The sequence below is a fragment of the Bos indicus genome, chromosome 28 (assembly GCF_029378745.1).
Source record: "Bos indicus isolate NIAB-ARS_2022 breed Sahiwal x Tharparkar chromosome 28, NIAB-ARS_B.indTharparkar_mat_pri_1.0, whole genome shotgun sequence".
NCBI classification, from domain to species: Eukaryota; Metazoa; Chordata; class Mammalia; order Artiodactyla; family Bovidae; genus Bos; species Bos indicus.
In genome coordinates, this window is record NC_091787.1 from 24,973,602 (window position 1) to 24,988,925 (window position 15,324).

General features: G+C 42.8%; 1 protein-coding gene across 2 annotated transcripts in view; it reads left to right on the plus strand.

Moving 5' to 3' along the window:
• Positions 1-1,752: 1,752 nt before the first annotated feature.
• Positions 1,753-15,324, plus strand: part of TET1 (tet methylcytosine dioxygenase 1) — a 136,807-nt gene continuing 123,235 nt past the window's right edge. For both annotated transcript variants that reach the window (XM_070781857.1, XM_070781858.1), the window contains exons 1-2: positions 1,753-1,973; positions 12,534-14,560. In XM_070781857.1, coding sequence (XP_070637958.1) covers positions 12,656-14,560 — 1,905 coding nt within the window. In that variant the 5' untranslated portion in view covers positions 1,753-1,973; positions 12,534-12,655. The remainder of the gene's footprint in view (positions 1,974-12,533; positions 14,561-15,324) is intronic.

Here is a 15,324-nt window from a genome sequence, read left to right on the forward strand (position 1 = left end):
GATTCAGTGTCCCCTACTCTCCTTCTCCCTCCTCCCACTCTCACCATCACCATCTAACACATTATGTGTATTCTGCTTTCTAGCTTTTATTCTCCTTGCCCCCACTCCATTATTGAATACTCCATTATTGAATACAAGCACCAAGTCACCACTAGAGAAGAGGTTTCAGTTTGCTTCCTGCTGTTTCCCCAAAGTATGAAACTGTGCCTGGCACACAGTATGGACTCAAATAATGTTTATGAAATGGAGAGAATAAGCATTGTCTTGGACATTTCTCTATATCTTTGTGTGATTTTTCCATCTCAATAGCTTTTCTTTTTCTTTTTTAAATAATTTATTTGGCTGGGACATGTGGGATATTTGATCTTTGTAGTAGCACAGGGAATCTAGTTCCCTGACCAGGGATCGAACCCTAGCCCCCTGCAATGGGAGTCTTAGCCACTGGACCAGCAGGGAAGCCCCTCAATACCTTTTAAAGTAAATCATTTCAATTAATTGACAAAAGCCAGGATATTGCTAGTTCATGATAGCCTTTCTCCCTTTGTTCTTTAAGAAAATTAAGTTTTGAGTCAAACTCTCCCAACATTCTTTTCATTTCGGTCCTAGGAGATTGTTTCTGACAAGATACTGACAATTAGGCTTTCGCAAACATTAAGAAGAGTGGCATTTTTGCAGAAGTTTTATTTTAAAAACCACATTTCTTTCTCCAATCAAGGTATTTATCTGACTGTAGCCCTGAAAATACTGCAGTGGAGCCGTTCGTTTGCTCTGCTTGCAAACCTGGAATGTGTGTTCCTCCTGGGTAGGAAGCAAATTGCATTAAACTCTGTACGCCCAGCTCCTAGCTCAAGAATAAATTTGAATGAATCAATCAGTGAGAAAGTTTGAAAGTTTAGGAATCTTTCTCAAAAGAACAATCTGGTTATGTTTATTAAAGCAGGTATAACAAAGAATAAAAATTATGTTCAGGATAAGGATAGAATGGTGTGGAAGGCAATACAAGTAGTCTTTTCCCTTCCATTGAAATTTGACCTGGAAGGAATGATTTCTATGTTCCTTACCACTGTGACTCCGTTAAAGATCTAGATTCCCATGTCTGTTTAATAACTGTCTGCTGCAAGAAGCAACAGCCCATCAGACACTTCGGGAGAAATTGGAACGCCCCAGTCAGTCTTACTTCTGGTATACTGGCACTGGTTATTCGTCTTAATGATGAAAACTTATTTATTCCTATGTCTTCTTCATCCGGAAAATGAATACCACCAACGCACAAAGGCAAATAACTAACAAAAATGTTATGATGACACTTGAGACATCAAGCTCTGAGTCAAGGGAACACAACCCTTCTCTGGCTTCTCTCTAAGGTGCTGAGGGCAGTTTTCCATTGCTTGCGACCCAAATATTGCTCAATGGTGGCATCTCTGACCTCGCATCCCCATTAATGTATCTATAAACATTCAATTCAGAGACCCCAAAACTTTTCTCTCAGCCCCAGAGTACCTAGTTAAAAAAACATATATATATCATGACAAGAAGATCTTGATAACGTTTTCCCTCTCCAATACTCTCCTTTGACCTTTAAAAAAAAAATGGTTGGGAGAGAAGAGGGCCAAGGGGAGGGGTAAGGGTCCACAGGAGAGTCCAGCTCCAGTTTAGGGAAATCCAGCTCGCGTTTTGCCTCTCGCTCAGCAGAGCAGGGTCCAGGGAAGGCAGAGCCCCAGCTTCACTCCCTGAGGTCTGTCCTGGGGAGACAGTGCTGCTCCGGGGGGCTGACCTGGCGGGGAGCGGCAGCGCAGCCCGCTCCCGCGCCGCTTTGTGCGCGCAGCCGCTGGGCCCTCTGCTCCCGGGTCTGCCCCCCCGGACGCCCCCCTGCCCCGCCCCAGTCATGCAACTCTACCTGCCTCTGCGCTGTGGACCTTTGGGAAGCAGTCGCCCACCCCGGGGGCTCGGGCCCTGACCCTGCCAGGCAGCCGGTAGGTGTCCTCCCGGGGCCCTCCCGCGCCCCTCGCGCCCGCCGGGGCCCCTGACTCCGAAGTTGTGGGGACGATCGCAAGTTGGAAAGTTTCCCCGAGGGCTGCTGCAGGCTTGGAGCCGGGGGAACGCGCGCAGTCCTCGGAGCCTGAGGGGGCCAGTGGTGAGCTGGGAGAGGGACAGAGGGCAGGGGTCTGGGGAGGCACACGCGGAGGCCGGAAGGGGTTGCGAAGGGCAGTGCACGGCTGGGGCTGGACGTGCGCCGGGGTTCCGTGTCCGCGGGGCCGCGGGGGTCGCAGGGATGGGCCCACTCCCTGCGGCGACCCCCCACCCAAGGCCGCTTGGGGCGCTTTTGTTGCGGGTGGTAAACAATGCCCCCGGCCAGAGGACGCGGTCGCCTGCCCTGAGGCCGGGCTGGGACGCCGGGTGGGGAGAGCCCAGCGCCTCAGGCTAGGACCCCGGGCTCCGCTGAAAACGGGAGGATTGCGGGGAGGGCAAGCGTGGCTTTGGGAGGGGGTGATTCCCCGACTGTGCCCGTGATTGATGCCCCTCAGAGGAGAAACGGAGGTCTGAGCGCCTCGGGCTGAGGAGAGCGAAGAGTTAGGGCAAGTTTCGGATGGGGAACCCGGGCTGTCCCACACTCAAGTGTGTCCCGAAAAGAAGTTTTCTTCCTCCCCCATGCTAATACAGGGGGCCAGTTCGTTGGGAGAACATTTGGCACTTGCCTTCTCTGAGCTTTTCGGGGAGGAGGCTTCAGGGACGAAAATTTTGGAGTGGAGGTAGCAGGAGAGGCTTGCCAGAGGTTGACCTGGAGTTCTGCGGATCCGGGAGGAAGGGAGTAGGGAATAGAATAGTGTTCTGTCAAAATGGCCTTCTAAAAACCCTTACGGGCGCCTCTCGGTCGCCGAAAGCGCCGGCTTGCCGTCGCATCACTAGCACGGAATCCTGGAGTGGGGCCCTAGGGTGGGAGATGTGCCGAGCTGGGTGCCGGGACACTTCGGACGGCACGTGAGGGGCCGGGTCTGGGGGTGCCAGGGACCGCCGCCACTTCACGTGTCGGGAAGAGACTGGGCTAGGTCTCTCTCCCTCTCCTCACTCCCTCGCCTCTCTTCCTTCCCTCCCTCTCACCCACACTCCCAAAGCGATTCAGCTACTAAGGGCTGTGCGCAGTCTCTACAAAAAAGCGGTCGGGAAGTTGCTGGCCCTTCACAGTATACCTCCCACTGTAATGGGGAACACAAATTGGGCATTTCTGACCCAATAAAAATTAGTGTATCAACAAGAGAATATTACTTGAAGTGGGAGTCTTTCCCCCAGCTCCAACTCGCCCATTGCTTCTTCCCCTACTCCCCGGCTCCACTCTTGAGCACAAAATGAGCTGCATAATACAGTAATGATCAGTTTATAAATACATGTTTGAAAAGTGTTTCAAGACTTTGAGCGAGGAGTCGATTAGGTGCACAGTCTAGTCTGAGCGCTGCACCCAGACGGTTAAGGGCGGCGCTACAGGGCAGCAACCTCAGGTCCGCTCTGAACTGCAAAGTGCCCATCCTTTCCACCTCCCCTCTCCTCAATGTTATAAAGTAAAATTTAAAAATGTCGGCCTCCTTAGGCCTCACTCAGGATGCCAAAATGAGTTTGGAAAATGTGCTTGTGAACCGGTTAGGGCGAGAACTTTTTAAGACATATTAGGAATTTATGCGTACAGTTAAACAAGGCGGGTTATGCAGATAAGGAGAGGTTTGGGGATTAGTCAGCGTTGTTTCTGAGAACTAAAAGCCTCAGGTAACGTTGATTTTGAGTGAATTTCCTGATTTTACTGGTTTGCGTTGGTTACACAGGATGAAACCCAAGTGCCTTCACTCCCCAGTTAAGAGATCTTAATTAGCTTGGTTGTCAATGTATGACAGTGTTTAAAACCATGTTATTATTTCAATTAAACTTCAGAATCAAGTATGAGAGTTATTAGTATCCACTGCCCCTATCTCTTTGCAAAGACTAGTAGCTCATATTAAGAACTCCTGGATCAGCGCTTACCATTTAACCGAAGGTTAACTATGGCTCCCAGCTCGGATCTTCTAGAATTGATGGGTTGGAGTTTTGGATCACCTCTGTCCCTGCCCTTTGTTTCTCTTCCTCCACTCTTTATCTTGTTTGTCCCTCCCCTCCCCCACCTTCTTCTTTGCCTCTGTATTTTTCCTTCCGTCTACTCTTTATCTCTTTTCCCACCCCTCCATCTTTCTAACTTTAGTCTTGTGTTTTGATCCAGTTGTCTTTTTATATTCTAGCTTTATTGCTACATGTTTCTTCCCCCTTCCTCTACTTTTTTGCTTTTTTTTTTTTTTCCTTTAGACATTTTCTTCCTTCTGCTTTTCCCTCTTCTTCTCAACATGTTTTATGCTTTTCTTGTTATTGGCGGGGTCATTCTCTTTCCATTTTAACTTATCCCTTCCCTTTCTGTGGCCCTTTTTGGCTTTTTTCCCCCCTCGCTCTCGGCAGGGCAGCAAGGGTGTTTTACATATGGAAGGAGACTTTGACTAAATCTGCTGGCATTCTACTGAGTTTCCCTCCACAGTCTTTCCATGTGCGGAGAGCTCTCACACTTCCTGTGGTAGAAAACTATCTAGGAACTACAAGCAGCCCGCCCACCTCCTTTTCCTTCAGAACTTAGTTACTGGAGGAAACTAAGCGAAGTGGTGCCCTTTAAAAAGAAATGCTTTAAGTCTTGTATTTCTCAGTCAAGTGCAGCAGCCTTTAAATTCTAAGAAGCTGAATGGAGTGACTATGAAATCAGAGTTTCTTTCGAAACTAGCTCTATGTATGCAAATACTCACCACTCTTTTGGCCACTACTGGTGGTGGGAAGGATTGCAGTGTAATTTTAAATTGACATGTGGGCTGGATGGTTACATCAGTTCAGCCACTTCCTGCCTCAGGGGACTAGGAGATCCAGAAGGAGGAGGGATGTAGGTGGGAGAAGATTTTTCTATCACAGTACTGTCAATATTGTCCTTTACAGATGACTGATACAGTTTAGGAAGACAGCTTTTCAGTTTCTAGGCAAGGTGATTGCATCAGAAATTGTTTTTGCTTCCCCCCATCTCCCCTTTTTAAGGCTTCTTTAGGGAAAGACTACTTAGTAAACTCAAATAATACTGAGGCAGAAGTCTGATCCTGTTGATCAATTTGGTTAGCTATGTTTAAATTATGTGTGAATAATTAGCAGATATACACATAGGCCCTGGGACCCGATCTAGCCTCTTCTCCACTTTCTCTGTAACCTTCGATTTTCTATTTTGGGCTAGAATCTCTTTGCATGTTTTAAATTATAAGTTGGCCCTTATCTCCTGGGCAGTAATGTTTCGATCTCATGTACTACTCCAACTCCAGTCCCTTATGTCACAAGGACACTTTAGGGGGGGGAAATTATTATGGGTTGGGGATCTTGATGCCCTCTGCTGAAAATACTAGTTACCCAAGTGATGCTTTGCATCCCACAGTTGTTGGAAGTTTTGCTTGTTTCATTTTGCTTTGTTTTCTCCTCCAGGAACATAGAGCTCACCAGATAGTGTCAATTAATTGCATGTAGGCCCCCTCTGGGACCTCCTATGTATGTTTGATAACAAGGACATAATTCTCTTATTTTCTGTTCCAATCATGTTATCCTGTAGCTACTTCCGTGCACTCAGACTCTAGGATATACTTTAGAGTAGAATAAAGCTGATTTTTGAGAAATACTGAAATGTCAGTTTTCATCAGAAATGAAAAACGGAAGTGGAATTAGTATTCAATTGTAAATATATTTTTCTATGACTTAAGTACTCTATAAAAAATAAAGCACCCCAAAAATGAAATAAAGCATTTAATAATGTTTATAAATTAATAAGGAAAATAAGATGTATAGAAAATTCCATATTTAAATATGAATCTATATAATATAATAGGTTCCCTCCCTTCGCTCCACCTCCCAAATTTCGGAAAAAGCTTATTGCCTCTCCTCTCAGAGTTCAGCCCTGGGGATAACTTAGTTTATCACAAAAGGGGTTACATTTCATCAGTGGAGTCAAGTGATAAAATTAAGATCTTGTGGGAATCCTTATTTTGTTTCTGATTGTTTCTTTAGCTGAGTGGTACCCAGTGGTTTCTTTCCTGCAGTTGGGTTTTTAGGGGTCATTGGCCTCTTTCAGGATCTCATAAAAATGCTGTTATCATTTAAAGAGGCCACATCTTTCCAATCCCTGTTGCTCATACCTTTTCCATTTCCTTGACAGGCTCTTTTTCAGGAGATAAGGTTTGAATGGTAAACATTATCTTAATTACAAGTCTGAATTTCTAAAGCACTTCCATTAAAAAATATAAAAGAATATATGAGACAAAGATCAAGTTATAAACTACTTTCAAAAGCAGATCCCATGACACCCTCTGGCATATACAGATTACTTGCCTCAGCATACAAATTTTAATTTTCATGACTGATTGCAGTACTTAGATTATATGCCCCTAATAATTTTTAGCCATGTAATCCCGATATAAGACATAAAGTATGCTTATACCGATATTGTTGAATTTCTGAATTTCTACTGAATGGGATGGATTGCTTTTTATTATCTGAAAATACATCCTTATAAAGATTGCTGACTTTCTGGAGATTAGAATTGGAATGTCTTTGTTTTCTAAAAATGGTGGTGTGAAAACCAGTGGTCTTTGGAGAAAATATCCTACAGCTTTTCACAGCAAAAGAGCTAGTTTTTTTGTTTTTTGTTTTTTTTTAAGAAAGGAGGAAAAGCAGTAAGCTTAAATGCTAAGAATTCAAGTGGATTTGTATTTAGCCTAGTATTTGTATTTAGCACAGATGTATCAAAATGCTGTTTTTCTTGTGGTTAATGTTATCACTAATGTCTATTTTAAAAATCTTTCTTAAAGGCTCAATGCTTTAACTCTAAATGTTGTGCTCTGAGGTCTTTTATTATAGCGTGTGGCCTACAATGTGTTAGGTGAAGACAGAAAAAAAGAATTAGATCTTATTTTGCAGGATACGGCAGACTCAGAATTAAATTGGTTCTATAATAATGATAACTACTATTAAATTTATTTTCTCTCTCTCTCTCTCTCTCTCTTTTTTTTTGTATGTTGGCCTGTAGGCAGACTTTTTTTTTTTTAAGCTCTCATTTATAAAACATTTATTATATGCCAGCTCTGTGCTAAGCCTTTTCATAGATCATCTCATTTTATTCTCATAGTAACCCAGTAAAGTCAGTACTATTATGCTTTTGTTTCCTCCTATACCCCAAGGAATGTGGAATCTTATTTCCCTGACCAGGAATCAAACCCATGACCCCTGCACTGAAAGTGTGCCGTCTTAACCACTGGACCGCTAGGAAAGTTCTTATTATGCTTCTTATTCTAATATACGTAAGTAAACTGAGGAAGAGAGAGACCAAGGAATTTGTCAAAATCACATGGCTGATAATGTTTCTGATCTAGAAATTGAACCCACATCTATTTTCAAAGTCTTTGTTCTTACCTCAGATATCAAAAGGATGAAACCATTACCACTAGGTTTTCCCCAGAGAAGCCCATTGGTTCCCCCAAACAACCTCATTTCAAACACAGGAAACTTGACTCCTGTTAAATAGTTTGCTGAAGGACACAGCTGGTGATCACAGCTTGAAACGGAGGGTTTTCTAATGCAACACCATCTCTAGCCACAAAACCAAATAGTGTATCCCAGGATTACCTGGATCAAAAAAGTACAACCAAAACAAAACCAAAATTTGAGGATGGTAGAGGACTGTCAAATTTTTACTGTACCAGGTAATAATTTTAAAAGAAAAGAAAAAAACCCATCTCCACCTTTTCACAAAAAAAGGACTTTTATTACTTTAAAAAATTTTTATTTTGGCCATGCAACTTGCAGAATCTTACCTTCCACACTAGGGATGCAACCTCTTCCCTTTGCAATGGAAGTACATAGTCCTAACCACTGGACTACCAGGGAATTTTCTACTTTTAAAATAAATTTTGTTTATTTAAGAATTTAAGAATGGGTCTTCATTGCTGTTTGGCTTTTTCTCTAATTGTAGGAAGCGGGGCTACTCTCTAGCTGTGGTGCTGGGAATTCTCCTTGTTGTGGCTTCTCTTGTTGGGGAGCCCAGGCTCTAGGGTGAGCAGGCTTCAGAGCTGCTGCTCATGGGCTCAGTAGTTGTGGCTCTTGGGTCCTAGATCACAGGCTCAATAGTTGTGGCACACAGGCTCAGCTGCTGCGAGGCATGTGGGATACTACCAGACCAGGGATCAAACCCCTGTCTCCTGCATTGGCAAGCAGGCTCTCCACTACTGAGATACCAGGGAAGCACTCTATATATTTAGAAAGGAAATTTTAATAAGAGAAAAAGGAAGACATTAGTTAAATTAATTCAGGCTTATGAAAAACTTTACATGCCTTTTTTTACTTCTTTATTCTTAAAATTGAAATATAGTTGATTTGTGTTTCCCTGGTGGCTTAGATAGGAAAGAATCTGCCTGCAATGCAGGAGACCTGGGTTCAGTCCTTGGGTTGGGGAAGATCCCCTGGAGAAGGAAATGGTAACTCACTCAAGTATTACTGCCTATAGAATTCCATGGACAGAGGAGCCTGGCAGACTACAGTCCATGGAATCGCAGAGTCAGGACATGACAAAGAGACCAACACTTTCACTTTTTCACTGATTGATTTACAATGTTGTGTTAGTTTCAGGTGTACTCAGCCTCTTTTTTTTTTCTCATTTCACCACAGACTGATGATCATTTGGTTCAGTTCAATTCAGTCGCTCAGTCGTCTCCGACTTTTTGTGACCCCATGAACCGCAGCAAGCCAGGCCTCCCTGTCCCTCACCAATTCCTGGAGTCCACCCAAACCCATGTCCATTGAGCCAGTGATGCCATCCAACAATCTCATCTTCTGTTGTCCCCTTCTCCTCTTGCCCTCAATCTTTTCCAGCATCAGGGTCTTTTCAAATGAGTCAGCTCTTTGCATCAGGTGGCCAAAGTGTTGGAGTTTCAGCTTCAACATCAGTCCTTCCAATGAACACCAAGGACTGATCTCCTTTAGGATGGACTGGTTGGATCTCCTTGCAGTCCAAGGGACTCTCAAGAGTCTTCTCCAACACCACAGTTCAAAAGCATCAATTCTCCGGCGCTCACATCCGGAGAATATGGTCCAACTCTCACATCCATACGTGACTACCGGAAAAACCATAGCCTTGACTAGACAGACCTTTGTTGGCAAAGTAATGTGTCTGCTTTTCAATATGCTGTCTAGGTTGGTCATAACTTTCCTTTCAAGGAGTAAGCGTCTTTTAATTTCATGGCTGCAGTCACCATCTGCAGTGATTTTGGAGCCCAGAAAAATAAAGTCAGCCACTGTTTCCACTGTTTCCCCATCTATTTGCCATGAAGTGATGGGACCTGATGCCATGATCTTAGTTTTCTGTATGTTGAGCTTTAAGCCAACTTTTCTACTCTCCTCTTTCACTTTCATCAAGAGGGTCTTTAGTTCCTCTTCACTTTCTGCCATAAGGGTGGTGTCATCTGCATATTTGAGGTTATTGATATTTCTTCCGGCAATCTTGATTCCAGCTTGTGCTTCATCCAGCCCAGCATTTCTCATGATGTACTCTGCATATAAGTTAAATAAGTAGGGTGACAATAAACAGCCTTGACGTACTCCTTTCCTGATTTGGAACCAGTCTGTTGTTCCATGTCCAGTTCTAATTGTTGCTTCCTGACCTGCATATAGGTTTCTCAAGAGGCAGATCAGGTGGTCTGGTATTCCCATCTCTTTGAGGTCAGAGTCAGGCCATTTGAGGAGACAACAGTGCAATTTGATGATGGTTCTTGGCCAGTCCCCTTTCATTTTCTCCTCTTTTCTGAACTTTCAAATAATAGTTGCTTGATTTATTATTCTTTATTGTTTGTATTATCTCATTTTCTCATTATTTCCAATTTCCTTGCTTAGATATTCAGCATGAAAATTTTGGGACCCTTGGTAGAAGGGCTTTAGAACCATCAGTCTTTGTTTCTTTGGATTTTTAATTTATCTACTTATTTGGCTGCACTGGGTCTTAGTTGCAGCACGTGGGATCTTTAGTTATAGCTTTTGAACCCTTAGTTGCAACATGTGGGATTTAGTTCTCTGACTAGGGATCAAATGTTGGCCCCCTGCATTGACAGCACAGAGTCTTAGCTACTGGGCCACCAAGGAGAACCTAGAACCAGCAGTCTTTGGATTAAGTTGGGTGAAGGAGGAAAGAGGGACATCATTTCTGGGTGTGGACAGTCCCCATGACAATGCCTTCCTTATGCTGAGGAGGTACTCAGATATTTACAGACCCATGAGATCTATGTGTAACCTAATCTGGTGATACTAACTCCCCAGATTTTATGCTGTTTTTGTGTGTGTGTATAAAACTAAAAATTTGTAGATTCTAAATTAAATTTATTTATTTTTAAATGAATATTTTTAATGGTAAAAAGTACAATTCACAAAGAAGATAAACATCGTAAACCTCTAGATATCTAACAACAAAGAAACAAGGATAAATAAAGCTACATCAGAAGAAAAACAAGGGAAAATAAATATATGTATAATCATAGTGCAACATATTAACATTTCTCTGAGAATATTTTTATCAAGTGTAGAAAAAAATGAGAAGAGTATCTTGAATGATGTCATTAATAATTTAAATATAATAGATTTCTATTTATATTAATCTTATATCCTACACAAATATATTTAAAATTTTGTATCTCATATGTTGCTATTAGATGTCCATAGAACATTTAGAAAAACTGTCAAAAATAGAAACATTACTAAATTTCAAAAAGTAGAATTCTTTTTTCATGATTCAGTTACACATATTATTTTTGAAGTTATTTTACAGATTATTATATGATATTGGCTATAGTTCCCTATGGTATACAGTAAACTTTTATTGTTTGCTGCATGTCTATTTTAAATTAGAAATCTAGCATTCTGTTTATGCTAAGTCAAACAACTGGACTCAAAATGTTATAAATTTTTTAGTTAGGCAAAAATTCATAAGTTTTCTAAAAGGTATATATTATATGTATGATTTATATATATATATATATATATACACACACACACACACACACAAGAGCTTTTCTACTATGCTTTATAAAAGCTTTAAAAAGAGTATAAAAAAAAAGAAGAGATGGAGAAATTGGAAAACATAAACCAAGTGAAATGGGAGCTGCTGCTGCTGCTGCTGCTAAGTCGCTTCAGTCGTGTCCGACTCTGTGTGACCCCATAGATGGCAGCCCACCAGGCTCCTCCGTCCCTGGGATTCTCAAGGCAAGAACACTGGAGTGGGCTGCCATTGCCTTCTCCAATGCATGAAAGGGAAAAGTGAAAGTGAAGTCGCCCAGTCATGTCCGACTCTTAGTGACCCATGGACTGCAGCCTACCAAGCTCCTCCGTCCATGGGATTTTCCAGGCAAGAGTACTGGAGTGGGGTGCCATTGGAGCACTGAATATGAAATAGAAAAAGTGAAACAAACTAGATAAGATCCTCATATAGTCAATTTGTTTTTTAAACATGGCTGCTTGTTAGAAACATGTCTGAAAAATTTAGGTTGTTAACTGAAATATGTTATTAATACTATTGTGTCTCCAGGAGTAGCATTTCCTGGATAATGTAAGCTCTTCTTCCTCTGGCTTTAGCAGCTTTGCTGTCCAACAGGTAATACCCTGCTTGGGTAGTGATGGAGTGAGAAAAGGGTGTAAGAGGTATCTTTTGGGGAATTCCCTGGTGGTCCAGTAATTAGGACTTTGTGCTTTCACTGCTGTGGCCCTGGTTCCTTCCCTCGCCACCTGGTTGGGGAACTAAGGGATAAAGAGGTAACTTTTAAGTATTCACATTTGTAAAGATTAGGTTTGAGCTTTAAACTACTTGTAACTAGAATAGTTGTGGCTTCTAATTTAAAGAAACCCCCATGCTTAGCTTCGTCAAAGAATTTCATTAACTTAATCAATTGTCACGGAAATTAAAGGAGCTTTATTTGTGAATCCAAGGTTTAAAGGGTACTTTAGCATGTTTTGTGTCTATTTTACTTTGGTTTTGTGGTAAATATTGTTTCTTAATTTTAATTAATAATTGCTAGTGAATATTCCATTTCTTTTCTAAACAGTTTTTTCATTGTGCTGGGTCTTTGTTGCTACTCACAAGCTCTCTCTAGCTTCGACAAGCAGGGGCTACTCTTCTTGAAGTGCACAGGCTTCTCACTGTGGTGGCTTCTTTTACTTTGGATCATGGGCTCTAGGCACAGGGGCTCAATAGTTGCAGCATATGGATTCTAGAATTCGGGCTCAGTAGTTGTGGTACATGGGATTAGTGGCTCCAAAGCATGTGGAATCTTACCAGACTAGGGATCAAACCTGTGTCCCCTGCATTGGCAGCCAGATTCTTATCTACTGTACCACCAGGGAAGTTCCAATATTCTATTTCAAATGAGAGACTACATAGAAAAAAGACTCATTGCCAATGTTTTTTTTTATTTCAGACCAAAACCTCGTGCAACTGAGCACAACCATGGTGCATGCAGATTCTCTTCTGAAGTGAGACTTTCCAAAGGACCAATGACTCTGTCCCTCATGCCCTTTCAGATTTTCCTACTTCATAGCTATGTCTCGATCTCGCCACGCAAGACCTTCCAAATTAGTCAGGAGGGAAGATCTAAACAAGAAGAAAAACAACCAACTGAAGAAGGGATCTAAGCCAGCCAACAAAAATGTGGCGACTGTCAAGACTGTGAGCCCTGGAAAATTGAAGCAATTCGTGCAAGAAAGAGATGTTAAGAAAAAAACAGAACCCAAACTGACTGTGCCAGTCAGAAGCCTTCTGACAAGAGCTGGAGCAGCACGAATGAATTTGGATAGGACCGAGGTTCTTTTTCAGAACCCAGAGTCCTTAACTTGCAATGGGTTTACAATGGCTCTGCGAAGCACCTCTCTTAGCAGACGACTCTCCCAACCCCCAATGGTCATAGCCAGACCCAAGAAAGTTCCACCACCTAAGAATCTAGGAAAGCAACATGAGTGTAATTATAAGGTACTTACAGACATGGGAGTAAAGCACTCAGAAAATGATTCAGTCCCAATGCAAGACCCCCCAGTCCCCCCTGACATAGAGAAGCTAATTGGCATACAAAATGCATCTTTCATTAAAGACGAGAGCCAAGAGACAACCCAGTCTTGGTCCCAAGGTGTCCAGGATTCCAAAATAATTTGCTCTACTCCTAGTGACCCTGCAGCAGAGATTCTTTCTGGGTCACTGGAAGGGACATGTGGTGGAGAAGGACTATTCTCTAGAGAGACATTGAATAATATCAGTGATTCCCCTAGAATGTTTGCTCAGGACACTGTCTGTGTTCCTTTGCTCCAAAGAGCAGCCCTCAAGGTTACCTCTGAAGGAAACCCCAGCATTCAGTTAGAAGATTTGGGTTCACGAGTAGAATCTCTTAAGCTGTCTGATTCTTACCTGGATCCCATCAAAAGTGAACATGATTGCTGCCCCACCTCCAGCTTTAATAAGGTTGTACCTGCGTTGGACCTTAGAAACTGTTTGTCTATTGGTGGGTCGATATATCCTACCTCATTAATAAAACTCCTCTTGGCAGGTTCAGAACAAGAAACCCTTGGTGCTAAACCAGATCATCAAGAGGTACTCAGAGCTACCCCAGATCAACAGGAAGTTCCTGATACCACCCCTGTCCTAGGACAGGCCTTTAGTGCTGTCCCACATCAATGGGAAGTTCCTGGTGCTAACCCAGTTCATGGAGAGCCTTTGGGTGAGACTCCAGACCCACCAGAGATTCCTGGTGCTATTCCAGTCCAAGGAGAGGTCTTTGGTGCTATCTTAAATCAACAAGTCCTTGGTATGGGTGGTGGTACTGCCTCAGACCCACCTATTTTTCTTCCTGCCCCTCTTAACCCAGTTGCTACCTGTAATGCTCTCCCAGCATGGCCCGAGCCCCAGGGCACTGTTTCATCTGGGCTTGAGGTCCCGGGCACTATGCAGATTTTGCCTTTGGGTTCAGGTCACACTCCTCAACCATCATCAAACTCAGAGATAATTTTGGTACCTCCTGTAATACCTATGAACAATATAGAAAATGAGAAGAAGGTTCATATAAGCTTTCTGCCAGCTCACACTCAGGGGTTCACATTAGCCCCTGAGAGAGGACCTCAGCCGGCTCCACAGGGCATTGCCCAGCTCCCCCTGGTGAGTCCCAGCACATTGGAAGGAGGGAGCTCCCAGATCAGCGCCACCAGGTTGGTTGACATCAACACCACAGTGGTGTCTAGGCCAGTGCCACTTGCTAGTACCTCTTCTCCTTCCTACACAACTCTGCTACCTACCTTGGAAAAGAAGAAACGAAAGCGATGTGGGGTCTGTGAGCCCTGCCAGCAGAAGACCAATTGTGGTGAATGTACTTACTGTAAGAACAGAAAGAACAGCCATCAGATCTGTAAGAAGAGGAAATGTGAGGAACTGAAAAAGAAGCCATCTGTCATTGTGTCTTTGGAGGTAAGCAAATACCCAAAGGGCTGGGGACACGTGTGAAACTTGGTAGAGTGATCTCTGGAGACTATTGTTTAAAAATAATTTTAAAAAATTGTATTCTGTTTTGGTGTGCTGGGTATTTGTTGCTGCATGCAGGCTTTTTCTAGTTGCAGTGAGCAGGGACTCTAGAGTGTACCAGCTTCAGCAGCTGTAGTGCTTCGCCTTAATTGCTGCATGGCACGTGAGATCTTCCCGGATCAGGGATCGAACCCTTGTCACCTCCACTGGCAAGTGGATTCTCAACCACTGGACCACCAGGGAAATCCATGTGGAGAGTTTGCTTCAGTATTACATGCTTTTGCTTTGGTAAAATGTTGCTTTAAGTTATCTAGAGGAATTTGAGGAGCTACCTGAGGCATGTCTTGCACACTGAGTGATACAGTAGCTTATTTTTAGAATTTGTCTCAGAAAGCTAGAACATTAAGTTTTTCCATCATAGGTTTTGATGGAGAATAGGGAAATTGTATGAAATGTCGTTTTGGAAAGATTTCCACTGTGCCTTATTTTAGTGTGTCTTATTTTGAAAGCTACATTTTTAAAAACTAGGAGTGGAACAAAGTCACTAAATGCCTTGCATCCTGAGGAACCAGAGGAAATAAACTTTTCTTTTGAGAGAATAAAATTGTCTCTATCTTTTATCTTGAAACTTTGCCTTGGAGGTATAACAATAATAGAATTTTCGCTTCAACTTTTGGCAGGTGATTTCCACTTGCTCTGCATATCTCACA